Source organism: Prunus avium, chromosome 7 (genome assembly GCF_965620075.1).
Source record: "Prunus avium chromosome 7, drPruAviu1.hap1.1, whole genome shotgun sequence".
Lineage (NCBI taxonomy): Eukaryota > Viridiplantae > Streptophyta > Magnoliopsida > Rosales > Rosaceae > Prunus > Prunus avium.
In genome coordinates this window covers 21,686,185-21,705,347 of record NC_142290.1, presented here as the reverse complement: position 1 = coordinate 21,705,347, position 19,163 = coordinate 21,686,185, and the positions used below count along the sequence as shown (strand labels likewise).

The window sequence follows — 19,163 nt, the reverse complement described above, 5'->3', positions numbered from 1 at the left end:
CCCACGACAAAATAATTTATATGTAATAATATACTAGGGAAGAAAGTTGAGGTTCCACCTCAAAACCAATTGGCAATAGGAATGATTAGCTAAAATTAGGCTAGGTCTTTTAACTTTTCAATGTGGGATAAACTTTCCCAACAACTAAAGCATAAGTTTTCTAAAATTTTAATCACAAATGATGTTATAGGCGACACACCAGTACTAGAAATAAACTAGATTTAGAGAGGATTCAGAAAAAAAATTTGTCGCCTCAGTTGGCATCTAAAATTTTGAACTTTTTATTTTTTATTTTTTATTTTTTACAATAGGCGACATAATTGTATTCTAAAAATGGAACAAAGTGTACTCATGCCCGGAGTAGGGACGGAGCTAGGATTGTGTGTGTTGGGGTGGGGAGGGGGGAGGGGAACCATAACACAAGTTTTTAAAAGAAAATTCAATCCTTGAACAATAATTAATAGACTATAAAAAGGGCATTGATTTTGAATATTATTGGAGGATTAATCGGCTACTATGGCGTTACTTTCCTTTTTTTACTCTATATTAACTGTCTAAAGTGGGACTATAAACATGTAATATATAATTGTCAATGAAATTATTATGAAATGTAGGGTATGCTTTCAACCAACCAACAATACTTGCATTGGAGGCCCACTACAATGGCTATATAGTCTGTTATTCTTCAAAATATGAGCTGCAGCTATATAATCAAAATATGACCTGCTATATATGTATAGGAACCATTGTTTTTTTTTTATTTGGGGGGGTTGCGAAATTTAGGTTTATCAAATTAATCAAATTTTAATGCTCGTAAGTATACAAATCAAAAGATAGTATAGCTAAGTAAACACAGATATTGTCCCACAAGGATTGATTTAATTCTTAATATTCCTACCAATTAAACTAAAACTAATTTTAAATTGAGAAACTTTAATGGATGAAATTGAATTGAATTTGTAATTGAGAAAAACTAAAATTAAAGAAAGAAATTAAAACTAAAGACAGAGTTGCACGACACAACGGATTTAGGAGAACCAAGAGAGAGACACTACCAGACCAAAAAAAGAGAGAGACACTAGAGCATCCGATTTCACCTTAACCAATCCTACCCAATCCCTTAGCATATCAATTCCAAGCAATTCCCTTTATTGATGATAAATTTCCCTATATTATTTAATGGCCATGGCATCTGGTTACATCAATTGTGGGAGCGATTTTCGTCCCACAAGAATATTCTTCTGAAGATTTCGTCTTCCTCTTCGCTTCTCTTTCTCCCTGCAAAACAATATGGAGTAAAACACCACACCCAGGAGGTGTTGGCCAAAGACCCTTCGATGCCTAAGTTAGGTCAAGTGTTTGTAGGAAAACAATAGCTAACAATAGGATGGAGATTTCTCTAGGGTGAGAACCGGGTGGCCAGAGTCATGTGTGGTGGCCGGAGCCTTGTGTGAGAGAGAGAAAGAGTGTGGCGGCTAGGGTCTGTGAGAGAGAATTTCTGTAGAGTTTCAGACAAAAGTTTAGACGTACCTCAACCCTTGGTGTAGCCATGTATTTATAGGAGTCTTGGAGGCTAGGGTTTCAAAAGAATAATTTCACAGATGGAAGGGAATTATTCTTCCCTGATTTGGAGAGATTGATGTAATTAGGGATTTGATTTAAATCCCTAATTAAGGCAAGAATCAAATAATTCCCAATTAGATTAAATAACTCCCAAATTGATTGGCTTAATTATTTGACCTAGGATCTGAGATATTTTGCTTCCACAAATGCCCCCCAACTTCTGCACGGTGCATAGTGGCATGGAGGAGGTGTGAATTAATTGTTGGGCTGTCCAGCTGTAACTAGGCTTCCTTCTGTGACTTGAGATCTTGAGTGGAGGAGGTCTTTGACTTGCTAATATTTTGATAGTGTTGAGGCCCAAAAAAGTCACGAGAAGCCCAAAGACATTTAAGGCCCGATATAACATATAATTTTGGTCATGCGTTAATCCAAGCTATATTTTGGGAATTAATTCATTAAATAAATAATAGTGTCCATGTCATGCCAAGCCAATAATACATTTTTCATATGTCAATCACCTATCAAGCTTACATGACCCCAAGTCATGTGGTTACGGGGCTTGCATGAGGGATTGTGGTGTGGAAGGTTACGGAGGTCCACAAGGCCCACAGAAGCTCTTGGATAATGGAGACTTTGGGCTAGCTACTTGGGAGCACCAAAGTCCAAGCCCATTACTTAGAGTTCTCCAATATGGGTAAGCAAATGAGATATTTTCCAAGCATTTCCTTTTATCCATAGAAAATAGTTATTTTCCAAATGCCTAGCTTTACCCGTTGGAAATAAGCCTTTTCCAGCACTCCCTATTACCCATTGGAAACAAGTCAATTCTGACACTTCCCTTTACCCGTTGGAAATAGTCATTTTCCAATGCTTAGCTTTACTCATTGGAAATAAGAATATCCCAATGCTCCCTTTTACCCATAGGAAATAAACTAGTTCCAACACTTCCTTTTACCTATTGGAAACCAAAGAGAGCCTTCCCCCTTTATAAATTGGGAGGCATTTGCCCAGCCAAAACCAGCCTCTCTTGGTTGTTGCAAGCTTCTCAACAACTAGGAGAACTCATCTTCTTTTCTCTTTTTAGCTGCTGCAAGCATTCCAGCAGCCATCCCAGCCATCAACCTCCATCTTTTGACTGCTGCAAGCATCCCAGCAGCTGTCAACCAACATCTCTTGGTTGCTTAAGCCCCCAGCAACCATCGAACCACTTTTCTTTCTCCCTTTGGCTGCTGCAAGTATTCCAACAGTCATCCCAACTATTCCTCAACCATCACAACCAAGATTTTCCTTCCTCCTCATACCCTTCCAAGCTATAAATACCATAGCCTTCAAGCCTCAAGCTTTTCCTCCCATCCTCCTCTTGAAACTCTTAAATCCCCATAGCCATAGCCATAGCCATAGCCATAGCCACAAATAACAAATCATCAACACCCCAAACTCAAGCATATCCAACACCAAGCCAAGCACATGCATTCTCATTTGCTAAACTTGTGAATCTTTAGCTCCCACACTCCAAGCTCTCATGCCAAGCTAATATAATCTCAGATCTACATCAGCAAGTCATCTTCAACTTTTCGTCAAGCTGCCAGAAACGTCAACATCAAACACACAGCCGCTGGAAGAAGAACAGAGTACCCCCTGGGACATGCTTTTCCCTCGGGATGCTTTGAGCCTAGTCCTCGCTAACTCAGAAAAAGGGGCAACGAAGGCTTAATCCACCACTCTATGGCGGTTCGAGAATCAACAAGCCCAGACGAGTCTTCCGACGGAAAAGACCCCAACAGATAGTATGAGTCAAGGTGATCATGTGTGGCACACGAACGTGCTGAAAGTCATCGGCAGATGAGAAGAGGAGGTCGGCGACGGTCTGCTCGTTCCTCTCACCTATTGTGATGGTAAGTTATACCTCCCCAACCACCTATGCAGACAAATTGAGCAAGTGGCTAGGAAAATTGGCCAACCACCCATGTGGACAAATCGAGCAGGTGGCTGGGGAAATCCTAGTCAGACACCTGTATACCAAAAACAGGTACAGACAAACATCTTAAGGCAACTAGGAAATGAGGGAAACTGGCCAACCACCTATGCAAACAACTCAGGCAGGAGGGTGGGGAAATCCTAGCCCGACACCTATATACTAAACACAGGTACACGAAAAAATTTGAAGACAACTGAGGAAGGAGAAAACTTGTCAACCACCTATGCAGACAAATCATGCAGGTGGCTGGGGAAATCCTAGTCGAACACATGCATACTAACCACAGGTACATGCAAACATTTGAAGGTCACTAAGGAAGGGGGAAACAGACCAACCACGTGTGTAAACAAATCGAGCAAGTGGTTGGGGAAATCCTGGTAAGACATGTGTATACTAAACACATGTACATGCAAACATTTGAAGGTAACCAAGGAAAGGGAAAACTGGCCAACCACTTGTGCAAACAAATCGGGCACCTATATACTAAACACATGTACATGCAAACATCTTAATGAAACAAGGGAATGGGAAACTGGCCAACCACATGTGAAGAGAAATCAAGCAGGTGGCTGGGAAAATCTTGGTCGGACACATGTATACTAAACATACGTAGAGGCAAACATTTGAAGAAAACCGGGGAAGGGGGTAACTCGCCAACAACATGTGTTGGCAAATCAAGCAAGTGGCTGGGGAAATTCTGGCCGGACACATGTATACTAAACAAAGGTATATGCAAATATCAGAAGGCAACCGAAGAAGGGGGAAACTGTCCAACCACGTGTGCAGACAAATTAAGCAGGTGGCTGGGAAAATCTTGACCGAACACGTGTATTCTAAACGCATGTGCATGCAAACATCTTAAGACAACCAGGGAAGGTGGAAACTGGCCAAGCAAGGAACCTCCCCTTGGCCTAGGTTTTTTCACTTCCTCGGGTTCGAAGATGGTTAAGCTTCATATGGATATTTTTGAGATTTTTAGGTTTTTTAGTAAAAACAATGCAAATAAATTAAAGACATGGTTAAACTAAAAGATGATAATTAAAGTGCGATAAAATATATCAAAGCGATAAATAAACGTAAAATAAAGCAAGAACGAAATAAGAACGATAAGAACGGTAAACTAAATTAAACTTGAAATTAAATGTAATGAAAATTTGATAACAATAAAAAGTAAAGCAAATGAAATAAACTTGAATTTAAAAGAAAAAATAATGTAAATTGCAAGAAAGTAAACTTACACTAGGAAAAGGAAGAACTTGCTACATTAAGTGCTTGAAAAAGTAAAATCCTAAGTTTAGGAAAAGAAAAGTGCGAGACGAAAAATAGGTTTGTGTGACTGATGTGTGTCTTCTCCCTTCGTTTGACGAGGTTTATATAGGGGCATCTGCCAACCCATGGGTTGGCCGTTAAATGGCCCGAGGTTAGCTCATTTGAAATTCCTTCCTTTTGAAGCCCCCTAAATCTGTGGGATCACATTGATGGAGATCCTTTGATTACTTAATTCTCTCTTGTTTTGGAATACTATGGATTGTCATCAATCTCCTTGATTCCCTTCCTTACCAAGCCTTCGTCAAGTGCATGCAATCCTCCGAAAATCTTGGGTTCGAATCCGTGGCTTGCACTTCGGCCTCCCAGTATTTAATTTGACATCCGGCTAAACCTCATGACTTTTGAGGTTTTAGAATTCCAAAATTGGTTGACAATCTGCGGAAGTTGGCATGGGAGCTTGAAGATTCACCCAGAAAACGTGTTTACTTAATTGTCATATTTATTTATATATATATATATATATATATATATATGCATATATAAATTTGAGCAAAGCCATAACAATGAAGAAACTTGAGCATGGGACTAGGCGTCGACGAGGAACCTTAATAGGTGATGGCCGCTTGGTCAAGCATAGCAACGAGGAACCTCGAGCATGGGACTCGGCTTCAGTGAGGAACCTCGATGGTGGAACTCCTTTTTGCGGAACTACCTCGGCTGAACTCCCTCAGCGAGACTCCTTCCGCAAAACTCCCTTGGCATAACTTCCTCGGTGGAACTCCCTTTCACAAAACTACTACGGCGAAACTTCCTTTCACGTAACTACCTTGGCGGAAATCCCTCGGCGGGACTCCCTTTGGCTGAACTTTCTCGGCGGGCCGTCCTTCCGCATAACTTGCCTCAGCGGAACTTACCTTCCGCGGATTGGAGATCCGAAGGATTTGGAGATTACTCCTTGGTGGATTGCAGGTCTCTGAGTTGGCGAATATAGGGAAATTTGACCACCCCCAAACACATATTTGGGATCTCGGGGGAACTCAAGAGAGGCAAAACCCAGATTTACACCAGAGAGACAAAACCCAGATTCCTCCCCAAAAAAAAAAAAAAAGACAATACCCATATTTGGTTTCTTTGTTCGAGGGTTCTCAAATTTTGAATGAATTTCCTTTTTTGTGTTTTTGTATTTGTTTTGAGTTTATGTATTTTCCTTCCTAATCTGAGTCGTGTTTTAGGTGTGTGTGTGTGTGAGAGAGAGAGAGAGAGAGAGAGAGTCACGGTTGGGAATATGAGATTACATATAGTGGTTTCAATTTGAGCGAATTACATATTTGAAAAATTCAAGGCTAGTTAACAAAAAATGTAGATGAGAGAAAGAAGAACTAGGATGAGCAGAAGGTTGAAGAGGAACCAAAAGAATTTTGGGTGGGGTGTCTTGATAAATTTTGGGGGGGGGAGAGAGAGAGGCTGCGCTATGATGAATTTTGGTGGTTGGTTGGTTGTTCGGGGCTACGTGGGTTGAGGGTGGCTATAGTGGATATTGGTTGAGGGCTGGGTGGGATTTTTAATTTTTTTGAATATATATATTTTGATTTATTTTAATTTCTAGTTATTTTTAATTATTAGAATATTTAATTATATTTTTATTTATGTGGAGATGAGTCCACTTATCACGTCACTCACCTAATTAGTAGATAATGATCCATGTGTATGAAATTACAAAAATACCTCTGCCACGTCTTTAAAATTAACAGATTTTTAGATGGAGTTAATGGTATTGGGTAAAGTAGATCACTAAATTTGATGAGGACATAAAAGTGGGCTTTTTAATTTGAAAGGGTAAAGTGAGATTTAATCAAAGTTTAAAGTTACATTGGTGTAATTAACAGGTTATTTATACGAGAGAACTCGAGAGAGAAATAGAGCCTCTTTTTAACCGACTAGCTCCAAGCGACCCAAAAACAACCGACATAAATAGAAAAAAAGAGGGTCTTATGTCGGTTGAAGGCGGTGCAATGGCAGAGTGATGATGATGCGGCTGAAGAACAAGAGAAGAAATAGAGAGAAACCACAGCACATCATCATTCACATATCTCAGCAGATTTATTCAAGAAAAAAAAGATAAAGACAGAAAGACAACAAGGCATTCGCTGGGCATTTTTGCATATTTTGATTTGGTGGCATAGGAATATCAGCCCAACACACAAAAACAACAATGGTTCATTTGCAGCTTGAAATTGGAAGCTTATGGTTATAGCACCAAGCACCTCGAACCCCATAGCCACATACAACCACCAGAACCCAAGCAGAAGCGAATTGGGCTTTTTGAGGGCGCCAAATGTCAGCCTTGGTGGCTCGCACTGGCCGCCATCAGCAGCGGTACGAGGGCGGTCACCGCCTCATTGCCGGGTATGTGTCTCGTTAGATTCACTGATGCTGGTAATTTTTGTGAACATGGTAATGCAATTTTATGCCTGTCTTCTTGGTTGGGTTTGGAAAACCCAAGATTGTGATGACAATGGCATCATAACCACTGCCTCTTCCTGCCTCGTTGTTCTGAGTTTGTGTGTATTTTATGTTTCAATTCACAGCTTCTAAGTTCCAAGGTGTTGCTTTTGTTAGGGTGTTCGATATATATATATGCATTCTAGCCTTTGTAGATTAGGCATTCTGGTCTTTCTAACTCTGCTCATTCCTCCACCCTTTGCCAAATTTCTTACCCATCAAAACCAAATTTCTTACCCATCAAAACCAAATTTCATAACAGTGAGAGTGAGTGTGAGACTGGGTTGTTGTTAATAAGAAGCATCACTGCTGCTCCTGGAAGTCTGCTTTATCTCTTTGGAACTCTGCTTATTCCTTAACGTGTTATCAAATTTCTTACTTATGAAACTAAAAAGAAAAGTGGTTTTTTTCCTAATTTAGAACCAGGGGTTGCAGTTCTATTAAACCACTTATGGTTGGCTTGTGGGTTTTTCGCAAAATGTTGAATTAGCTTTAGACGAGACTGGATCGTTAATTTATGAGAACCTTACCGCCCGTTGAGGGATTTTTTTTTTTTTTTTGTCATTTGTCTAACTAAAGGAAAAGCGAGACTCTCAAATGTAACAATTATCTTTAAACAACACTGGATCATGCCCCAATCATCTGTCATTCTGTAGACGGTTGATGCTTACAGACCCTCAAATGCTGGGACTTGGTGAGTTCTGAGTTGGTAAATGTATGCATTCTGTACTGTATGTAATTGTTACTGCAGTTGACCTTGCCAGTGTCTGCATAATTTGTTGCTAACAAATAGATATTTTGTGCATCAGCTTTTTTCAGAACTATTCTATATCAGATTATGCTACTATAAGAGTTGACAAACTTTTGTATCTTGTCTTATATATTTCTGTATTTCTTTTAGAACTTACCCTGCCAAGCATTTATCACAAATTATATCGAGAGCATATGTTTATTTATGTTTCTGCATCTAATTTCAGTTGTGTACAGGTGTATTCCCTTCAAGTATACAAATCTTGTTGAAAATAGTGATGGGACACATGAGAAGGTTGTCGAAGTTCTAATGATCAACTCAACTAGTGGACCTGGGCTTGTCTTTCCGAAGGTAGAATTTATTTCCTTTCATTGTTAATTCTTTTGCAAATGCAATTTGTGTAAACATATTAATAACTTCATGCTAAAGAGGTCTCCTTTGTTTCTCATCTATATTTATGTATATGTATGTGTGCATGTGTGTGTGTGTGTGTGTGTGTGTGTGTGTGTGTGCGTGCCCTAAGAAATTCCTGAAACTAAGTTTGAAAGGCATTGAAATCACTATCTCCGCTTTGCTGGTTACTTATGATGTTTGTTAAGTTCCAGACCCTTGAGATATGCACGTACCACAAGCACGCATATTAAATAGATCTGGAACCATATTGGCCACAAATATCTATGAACAAATTTACTTGCTTAATACGATATTCAAGGCTATTGAATTTGTAAAAGGCATATAAAACAATAATATATGACCACTCTTAACTGTATGGCTGTTTAATTTAAAACAATAATGTATGACCACTCTTGACTGTATGACTGCCATATTTCTATTTTTATTTTGGAGTTTCCATTCAGCTGTTGTGAATGCACAGAAGATGGAATTTAACTCACAACATGTCTCCTTCAGCAGTAATGTTTTATCTTACTTAAAATGAAGGAACCCCACTACATCTGATGTAGAAAATGAAGACCGCCCCAAAAGGTAACAATGCCAGCAACTAGAAGCACTTAAAAATGCTAACAACCTTAGTGAAAGAAACACTAGGATCCTTCAAGATCTTTCATTTCTCTTTCTACAAGAAACTCCAAAAAAAAAAAACATTTAGATTTGATCTCTCTCTCTCTCTCTCTCTCTCTCTCTCTCTCTCTTTCTCTCTCTCTCTCTCTCTCTCTCTCTCTCTCTCTCTCTCTCTCTCTCTCTCTCTCTCTCTCTCTATATATATATATATATATATTATGGACTATTGGAAATTTGTAAGACCTTTTTCTTGTATGGGGCAGGGAACATGCGAATTTCTGCTTACTCATTTTCATACCCAACTAGCACCAAAATTGTAAAAACACGAGTCTTAATTGCTGTGGATAAGGATATAGGTGACTATAAAAATTTTCTATATTTTCTCAAGCATGGAAATCTAGGATGAGAATTTTTAATTAGAGCTTTCCATGTGAAATGAGTCACCCAGGGAAAAAAAAAAGGCTGTGAAACCTGTGATTTGTTTCGTTGGAATTTCCATTTTGCAGTCCCTTCTGACTCCTGCCCAGAAAAAAGACTTCAAATCAAAGATGTTAAGGAAAACTAGCTATCTCAGATGTATTACCACTTTGAACTGCTCTCCCAAGATATCTTTCCAACAAATTTTTAGCCGCCATCAATTAATGATTGAAATCTCTCCGATGTATTATAATTTGTAAATTTGTATGACTCCTCAATTTTATCTGCTATACACTTTGAATTCTTTAAAGGAAGCCATGACTTACAAATCTTAAAACTTTACCTTCCGTTTAGAGTGAATCCACACATAATTCATTCCAAAAGAAACCAATTCAATGCTAGCCTGCATTTACTTTTTGAGTGACTTCAGGTGATAAGGCCTTCTCTTCTCCCTACCCTTTGTTGATAATGGAAAAGTTCCATCCAACTCTGATCTAAAAAGCATCTCCGTTTCTCACCTACATAACCATTTATCATGTAACTTCTTGTTCAACCAATGGCCAAAACGCATCCCTATATTCCTTTCTTCCTGTCCTTAGCCTTGGGGTTCAACATTTTTTAATCTCCAGGTTTGCAGGTAATCAGTTTTCTTCTGTTTAATATAGGCTAAAATTTATTTTTCTGCTGCTGTGCACAGGTTTTGTCCTTTTAAATTATGTCACTGACATCAGTGATATATTCAAAGCCTGAAATCTAGGGTTGCTAAATTTTGATGCATGAGTGGTAATACTTGAATCAGCTATCATTTATATGTGTCATACCTGCAATTATGACATCTATTTTTAATCATAGGGTGGATGGGAAAATGATGAAACCGTTGTGGAAGCAGCAATACGTGAAGCTGTAGAAGAAGCTGGAGTACGAGGGGATATAATGGTAAGAACTGCCTGTTTCTTTCATATATGCGTGGTTAAGTTCTTCCGTGTGGATATTTGGTGTTGGATTGCGTTTTCCTGTCTATGAGTACGAGTTAATGTTAGTACTGCCAGTAAAGTCATCGAACACCATGAATGTTTCAGTTATATGTTTGTCAGTTTTGCATTCACTTTCTTGATTGAGCAAAGACTTTATATTATCATTACGATGTCTATAATGGATGAAGTAGATGTTAAACAATGTAACGAGCTATTGTATTCATGGAAATATGACCAGGTAGTCAATGAAGAAATGATCATGGATAGAATTATGAGCTCGCTGTGATTGATGCCATTTTATTGTCCAAGTTTAGCATGTACTGTTTCTAAATTAATAAATAGGTTTATCTATGTGGGTGTAGATTTTTTGAGGATTGACTAGCATAGCGTGAGTTTTGAAAGTGTTATTTACTCTTCAGTATTATTTCCCTGCTTTTCTGACTTTTGAAGGTGTAATACTGGATTCCTTTCTTCCTGCCACCATTCCTAGTAAGTAATGGCCAACAAAGTATTGTGAGATAGATATTGGGCTAAACATTTTGTTCTTGGGTGTCTTTGGAAGATATATGAAAATTTGTTCTCTGATTTTGATTGGCCTTTCCCTTCCCAGTCCCAAACTGCTTCTGGACTGAATATAATTATTGCTTGCAAGATGACTTTATGCCTTATGGTCAGAAAAAGACTTCTTTCTGACAGCAGTTCCTTATCTTTCAGTCTTTGATTATTTGTGTGTTTCAGCATTTTTTGGGGCACTATTTTTTTAAAAGCAAGACTCTGCAAGACGAGTTGAGTCCCGAAGGTTTGTGCAAAGCTGCCATGTTCCCTTTGCTTGTGAAGGAAGAGCTCCAGTTTTGGCCAGAACAGAATACTCGTCAAAGAAGTTGGCTTACAATTCCTGAAGCTATAGGACTTTGCAGGCATCAATGGATGAAAGAGGCCCTTGAGGCCTTCTCAAGGTGGTATGCAGATCATATGCTGAGCAACCCAAAGAAAGAGAACCATGTAATTTCGCCTGACGCATCCGCACACCAGGATTAACTATGAAGTCACCTGACTGAAACTGATTTCAGTGCCTTTTCCTTTCTGTTTTCAGGGTTCAGAAACTTAGAGGCATACCCCAAAGCTTTGACGGCCACCTTAGAGAAACAAGTCGGAGGAGCTAATACAAGCTCGACTAGCAAATGTACATGTCCCACTAACATGCTAAAAAAGAGATTGGAAACCAGCTAGCAGTTTGGTGTGATAGTGAGTAAGAATTTTCGCATTTGACTCGGTTTCTACTTAATCTTGTTTTAGGGATTCTACCTCTCTTTGTTTCCTTCCTGCCCACCTTCTTTGTGGCCTATTTTTGCTTTGTTGGGTATCTCCCCCCTTTTGACATCATCTCCTGAATTTATCCCAAAGTGACATGGCATCCTCCCATGCTGTGTTGGATCCAGGTCAATATGGACGGTTCTTGGGAGCACTTGGGGGTGGGTTTTGGTGAACTCATCAAGACCATGCTGGTTTTGTTTTGGGTGCTTTTGCTCGAATTTGCCAAGCTCTGTGGCTGTTGAGGTCCCTACCCGTGATTGAGGCAGTTCGGGTTGCTTAGATCCGGGAGTGGCACAATATTTGGTTAGAGACTTATTCTGCATTGCTTGTGGCATATAGATTCTGTGTTCTCTTATATCTATCGCGAGGGTAATAGAGTGGTTGATGCGTTGGCCAACTTTGGAGTCCTTTCGTTGAGTTTTCAGTTGTCTGGTTTTTGGTTGAAGTATTTTTTATTTGTTTTTTCAAGGGGTAAGGTTTTCATGTCCCCCATGAATAGGTGTACTATGCTTTTATTTAATTGATTTTCGCGCACCATCAAATTACTCTGTCGACCCAGCAAATGTTCTTTGAAAACCTCAAACTCATTTTAAGCAAAATAAACAAATCAAATTTAGGGTTTTTGAATGAGCAGGGTTTAGGAAATGAGCAACACAAAAATTAATGGAAATTCAACCAACTTCACGGATTAGACTGAAGTAAAAACGGAATAGAACTGTAAGGACGAAAATGCAGTGAAAAAATTACAGGATGAAAGTGAAAATCCGAATAAGCTACAATATATTATTTTCACATTTTATTTTTATTTTTATTTTTAATAATACTAGAGACATTAAATTTGTACATCAAATGATGTGGCATATGCCACCTCATTAATACTTAATAAACTTATTCCAACTTGGATTCTAATTAGTTAATTTATTTTATGGGCAAAATAAAAAAAAAACTTAAAATTTAAACAGTAAAAAAATTAAAAACTGCAGCCACGTTCTTGAAACCCTAGCCGTCATCATACCCACCTACAACAGCCAAAGCTCTTCGTTGGGATTATTTGCGTCTTCTCCTTCTCCTCCTTCATGGATAAGGGAAAACATGGTGCAATCCAATGGCAAAAACGGAGAAGAAATAGTACGATCTAACTGCAAAAACATAGAATAAATTTCCAGAAAGAATTAATGAGTCGTTTCTTGAGCCTAAGTTGAATTTTTCAGAAAGAACTAATAAATTTCCAGAAGGAGGAGAAGGAGAAGACGCAAATGATCCCAGCGAAGAACTTTGGTTGCTGTGCTTTAGCCTGAAAATAATCCCAAGCAAAAGACGCAAAGCTTTGGCTGTTGTACGTCGGTATGACGACGGCAATGGTTTCAAGAACGTGGCCTCATTTTTATTTTTTATTTTTTCTGTTTAAGTTTTAAGTTTTTTTTATTTTGTCCATAAAATAAAATAAATAATTAGATTCTGTTGTAAATGATAGATGGCCCACATGTTGAAAATGAGGAGCAACATTGAATGAAATACCATGTTTTACCTAAAGTTGAAGACTTATAGGCTTAGTCACTATTTACAAATAGTGAGAAGCAATTATGAGTTAATGTTGTAGAGTGAATGCCCTGCTTGTAAAGCATATATCATTTGCCTATAAATAGTGGCAATTTTCAGGCTTTGAGACACACCAATTCGAAGAGAAAAAAGAGAAAGAAATCTGAGAGTTAGAAAGCTTTATTTGAGAGAGAAAATTCTATTAATGTAAAATCAAAAGAGCAAATACAATTTGTTCACCCATTTTGATTTAGTCTTGTGATGGTAGGGTAAAGTTCATCATTGGCTTGAAAACCATTGATGGTCAACAAGTCAACATTCTTTTATGTGCAAGTGTACCACTGCTAACAGTTAAAAAACCCTAACAGATTTATGAAACAGAGATAACTTGCGCTCCAAGTTACTGACTTTAACAAGTGATTATAAATTTGGGTGAAGAATATCTCCTAAGTAAGTTCTTTTCTTGCCTCAGACTGGTGAGGACTTTATAATTTTTCACAGTACAGATTTGGTAGTTCTGGCCATAATAAATATTAAAAGAGATCAAGTTGTTTAAGTAGAACTGCCTATTACACAACTTGAAAGAGAACTGCCAAGTCCGGAAAAGACAACAGAACGTTGGACTTTGATTTCTACCTATGTAGCTGCCTCTAAACTGGGCTGACTTGAATGTGTTTATGCTGGATTGAAGCGTCAGCACCTTCAACTGATGGGTTTCAGCTAGAAATCGATACCAATGTTTGAATTTGGCAAAGCTTTAATATTTTTCAAGCCCTGGAGAGGCTTGTTGGTTGGGCAGAATTGAGACTTCTCAAGTCTGGAAGTGGCTGGATTGATGATTGTTGGCCTGGAGCTGCACTATAGCACCTATTCTGCTTCATTATGAATCATCCAAGGGCCATTCTGGCGATTTCGAGAGCTTAAGGTATCTTTGTAAATTTGTTGAGGTTTTCATATTGTAAAAAACCTGAATTCTGCTTGACTTGGCTTGTGCTGAACCAAATTTGTAATGAGAGAAATCTAGCATCCTTTGTAAACTATTTCTCTGAATCAAACTGAAGTCAGATGCTTCAGTTCTGGCTGATCTATCTTTTGTAAATCAAAGAGTTTGGTTGCTTAAGAACCTGAAGGCCTTTTGAGATCAACTGATCTTGTTTTGAATTTGTCAATGTGACTTTAAGAGTTTTTGTTTTGAATGAATTTTTGGCTGTCCTTTCAACCTATTCACCTCTTCTCGTATTTATAGAGAACTCTGAAATGAGGGTTTCTTTAATTTTTAATACTTGGTGGCAGATCTTTCAAAAAGATTTTCCTTTTCCAATGCCACAAAAAAGGGGGAGTTATTGTTCTAGCAAAAGAAGAACCATCAACAGTCAGCTTCTATGATGGTCTTTTCTTGCTTTTTTTGATTTTTTTTCTTGCTTTTTCTAGCGAACAACTTTCCTGTCTCCTATTTTATTTCCTGAAAAACATATCTTGTTCCAATGTAGAGCCTTCTATGGGTATAGAAAGGCAACTTGGCCGCCCTTTTCCTCTAGCATTTTGAATGGTTTATGGAGAGTGTTTTTTTGGTTAACATGTTTTTCATTAACTCCCCATCACTTCCTCAATTGAAAATTTTGACTTTCAAAGTCACATGGGCCTCCCTTTTTTGGAAAAAGATCTTCCAAAATATCTGCTTTGATTTGAATTGAGATAAATGGTGATGATCAAATTCCTTGGGCCTTTGGGGATATTTTGAAACTGGGCCTATTTTGATTTCAACATAAGATATCCCCCAATTTGTTAAACCCTAATAGCACAATACCCTAACTCATTGAGTTAGAGGAAGAAACTGAACATGCTTCCTAGAAAAATTAGAATAAAAACTATACTTACCGAAAATGTCTATAAATTATAAATTTTAGAAAGCATAGTGACCAATTTGGCTAAAAAAATTTCCTAGTGACCAAAAAGATATTTAACCCTATTTTTAAATTTTTATTTGGTACGTATTGGAAGAAATTTTAATTAAAAAAATTAATTTGACGAAATCAAACCAAATAATCGGTTCAGTATAGTCCGTACGTACACAGATTTTTCATCAGATCAAATTCCCACCTCCAGTAGACGTGTTAGCTTTTTTTTCTTCTTTTTTTTTTTTCCAATTTAAATAATTTATGTATAGATAGTGACTTATATACTAGATAATTTGTAATTGGATTTGGGTCACGTCAAAACTGTTCCTGAAGAAGATAGTCATGGACAAAAGAAGCAATCATTTAAATATCAAAGACAAAGAAAGCATCTCATATCATATCATATCACATAGGCTTTTTATCACAAAATGTTTATGAGGTTTACGAAATTATTAAGTTGCTTCTTTTATGTTTTTTTTGTGTTATTCGTGGTCCTTCAGGTTAATGCGTGTTGAAATTGGTATGTTTATTTTAAAAAAATTATATATATTCAATAATTCAATAATTGCCTTAAATTATCTTTTTTAATAGGAGTTATTTTCTATTAAATTTGGGCTGATTTTTCAACTGATGCATTTGCTATCTTTAAAGTCCACCAACCTTTCTTTTGTGATATACCTTGTATATATATATCTGATATAGATAGAAGAGAAAATAAACAGAGATGTTAGCTGTTGCCTTCTTCCTCTTCATATAGTTTTCTTATTTTCTAAACTAAGTTTTCTGAGCAACATAGAAAAGTGTTTGTATTCGGGTCCTTCCTCAGTGCAAGGAAGAACCTAGACAGAGGAGATTCTGGGACTGTTTTATCCCGGGGACGTAGTGGCCTTTTTTGAACTGCTTGCACAACTTGGGTAGAGCCGCAAAACGTCTTAAAGAGAGCGACTTAGTCCGCGACTCATCCCAAGAATCATTCACATCTTCACAACGAATTTTTCCGGGTAATATTGTTCTTTTAATTTTCTCTGCGTCAACAATACATGTACTCACAAATAGTCATTGCCGTCAAGTTCCGTCCAAAAATCTATTAAAGTGATTATGTGACACACACCTATAGGTCTCACATATCCAATGATATAACGCCACGTAAATGTGGGGGGTTTGGTGCAATGGAGGATGTGGTGATTTTCTTTTTCTTTTTCTTTTCTTTTCTTTAAAGTTCTTTTTAATGGTTTATAATTTTCAAAAGGTTAATTATTGTAGATGTCCTTGAACTATGGCCCCAGTTGCAATTGGGTCCGTGAACTAATTTTTGAGGCAATGAAATCCTTTAATTAGACAATTAGTTGCAATTAGGTCCTGCCGTCCAACTTTGTCAATTTGTCCATCAAAATGAGGGGTAAAAACGTCCTTTCAAGTCCGAAGACTCTCCGTTTTTTCTTTCGGTCTGAAACTGTCCTTCGCTTCATAACCTATGTGAAATCCCCAAATGAAGAAACTGAAAGCACCAACACAGGACTAAAAGCTTCGAATTTGACATTAAAAACCAGAAAAAACAGAGCAAATTGTAAAAGCCCAAGTGGCAAAGAAAACCAACCTCGCCTGTGGTAGTGGTGGTGAAGAAGAAGAAGGGGGGCCTTTTGACCATAGAAAAAGATCAGATAAAGCAAGGAAATGGGAGAAAAGATATCCCCTTTGGCATTTGATGGTCTTTGTTGCTTGCTTGTAATTATCAATGAGAAGGTTTAGCCAAAGAGAGTAAAGGAAAGCAACAGTGAGAGAGAAAACTCTCCCTCCTCTCTTTTCCACACTTTCTCTCTCCATCTTCTTTTCTTTATCTCCTTTACTTTGCCACACGCTTCTTGCTGGGTGGATGTGATGGGACAGATTGGTCTTCAAGTGGAATTCTCGTTTTTTGGTGTCTTTGGATTTTGAGGGTCTTTAACTCTTTCTTATCCAAGCCAAGTGTAGTTTATTTGGTTTTCTTCTTGATTTGCATAAGGGGTTCTAAAAATGCCTATGTACCAGCCAACTAGTAGGAGAAGAGTTGGGGATATGAAGTTTGATGTGGGTAGTGGTGGCCAAGTTCTAGATCTGGACACTGCAGTGAAAGATGGGATTTTGGGTGGTGGAGATGGGTGAATTTGTGGTGGTGGTGTTGGTGTTGTGGCTGAAAAGTTGGATCTGAAGAAGATGATTGAGGAGCTTGAGTCCATTGAGATTCCTTCAGTCTTCATTTGCCCAATCTCATTGGAGCCAATGCAAGACCCTGTAACCCTTTGCACGGGTCAGACTTAAGAGATCAAACATTCTCAAATGGTTCTCTTTGGGCCACTATACTTGTCCCACAACAATGCAAGAGCTCTGGGATGATTCGGTCACACCCAACAAGACCCTTCAGCAGCTGATTTGCAGTTGGTTTTCACAGAAGTACTTGGCCATGAAGAAGAGGTCAGAGGATGTGCAAGGTCTCTCATCAACTCCTTGGAAAGTGGACACCGAAACCCTTCAGGGCAAGAAAGAACATCATTCAGCATCAGAGACAACGATCTATTCTTGAACTTCAATTCCTTGAGAGCCGAGAGAGTGTCTTTGGCCTGATCGATTGTTTGGGTGCTGAAATCCTCGTCGCCAACAATAGCCCTCACCAGCCTCTGCATCTCCTTCTTCAATTCTGTGGCTTTGGCCACCATAGCCGGATCAGAATCAAACACGCCAGTCTTGGCCATTTCGGTTGATTTTGGTTTCTGGGTTTTGGGTTTTGCTATGTGGGGATTGAATGATCAAATGGAATTGTGGGTTCCGAGAATGGTGAAGTAGGGAAAGAGAATGGTAGTGGGTGCCATTGTTGTCTCTGTTCTTTCTTGTTCTTCCTATTTTGTTTTGTTTTGTTCAAATGGTCAATTTTGACGGATTCTGTTACGGCAGGACCTAATTGCAACTAATTGTCTAATTAAAGGATTTCATTGCCTCAAAAATTAGATCACGGACCCAATTGCAACTAGGGCCATAGTTCAAGGACGTCTATAGTAATTAACCCAATTTTAAAATTATTTTAAAATTTTTATTTTTGTATTTAATCCACGTGACGTCATATCATCAATTTAACAGATTTTTGGATGGAATCTGATGGCAAGTATTATTTGTGAGCACACGTATTAACCTTAAGGATCATGGTATTTTCGCAAACCTTGGAAAAGTTTTGTGATAAAAAGCCGCCCAAACCTAAGGTGTGGTTCCAATTCGTAGCCATTGCTATTAGAGTTCTTTTCATACCTCTCTGACTTCTACTAATTATTCATGCTGCTGACATTATTTTTTTTCGGCTGATGTCAGCTATACTTTTTGTTGTTGTTGAATAAACGAGTATATTAAACCAAAAGGGGCTAAGCCCAGAACAAGCCATAAGGCAACAGCTTTTGTTAGGTTTTTCTGACAATTTATTAAATGGACAAATAAATACACAATTGGGTGGATTTCTGAATTCAAACGTACCAGAGTTAATTAGTTCTGGACTGAGATTCACTTGGGATCCAAATATTAAGAGAAAGAGAGAAGTTTATTTAATGCTCTTGGGATCCTCATATTAAGAGAGAAAATTTGAGTTTTTTTAATTTATTTATACAAAGCGATATTGGGAGGGGGGAGTTGAACATAGAATCTAGGATGTAGGGATAAATGTTCTTAATCACTTGAGTTACAAACCTTTTGCGAGTTTTCTCTTCTTTATTTCTTATAAGCACTAGCGTGTTTAGTTCGCGGATTGAACTTCTTGGGAATAAACTTCTCATGTCTAATCCCATGATAGAGGAATGAACGATATATTCATTTCCATGTTTGGGGACACTTAGAAATGAAGATTAGGAAATATCATTTTCTCCTGTTTGGTTAGTGCAGTATTATGAATGAAAAGTTCAATTTTTTAACAATACCCTTGA

The 19,163-nt window shown here is 38.0% G+C and overlaps 1 protein-coding gene across 4 annotated transcripts; it reads left to right on the top strand.

Moving 5' to 3' along the window:
- The first annotated feature begins 6,723 nt into the window (after nt 1-6,723).
- Nucleotides 6,724-12,179, top strand: LOC110748795 (nudix hydrolase 16, mitochondrial-like). Of its 4 annotated transcripts, none has more exons than XR_015825682.1 (5): nt 6,724-7,216; nt 8,300-8,414; nt 10,353-10,436; nt 11,213-11,723; nt 11,914-12,179. XR_015825682.1 is itself a non-coding variant. In XM_088244221.1 (5 exons), the coding sequence occupies exons 1-5, from the start codon at nt 7,146-7,148 to the stop codon at nt 11,635-11,637; spliced, it is 597 nt and encodes a 198-aa protein (XP_088100347.1). In that variant the 5' UTR covers nt 6,724-7,145; the 3' UTR covers nt 11,638-12,179. The 4 variants fall into 4 exon arrangements, 3 of the variants coding, with proteins under 3 accessions (XP_088100347.1, XP_021804441.1, XP_021804442.1); XM_088244221.1 differs by having other exon boundaries at nt 11,213-11,476; nt 11,575-12,179; XM_021948750.2 differs by having other exon boundaries at nt 6,726-7,216; nt 11,213-11,476; nt 11,568-12,179.
- Nucleotides 12,180-19,163: the final 6,984 nt, after the last annotated feature.

What these genes read in the sequence shown, in the direction of transcription:
- LOC110748795 (XM_088244221.1), top strand. Translation starts at nt 7,146, where the DNA reads ATGTCAGCCTTGGTGGCTCGCACTGGCCGCCATCAGCAGCGGTACGAG. An exon ending in CTGGGCTTGTCTTTCCGAAG is followed by an intron (nt 8,415 to 10,352) that starts GTAGAATTTATT and finishes TTTTAATCATAG; the next exon opens with GGTGGATGGGAAAATGATGA. An exon ending in GAGTACGAGGGGATATAATG is followed by an intron (nt 10,437 to 11,212) that starts GTAAGAACTGCC and finishes TGTGTGTTTCAG; the next exon opens with CATTTTTTGGGGCACTATTT.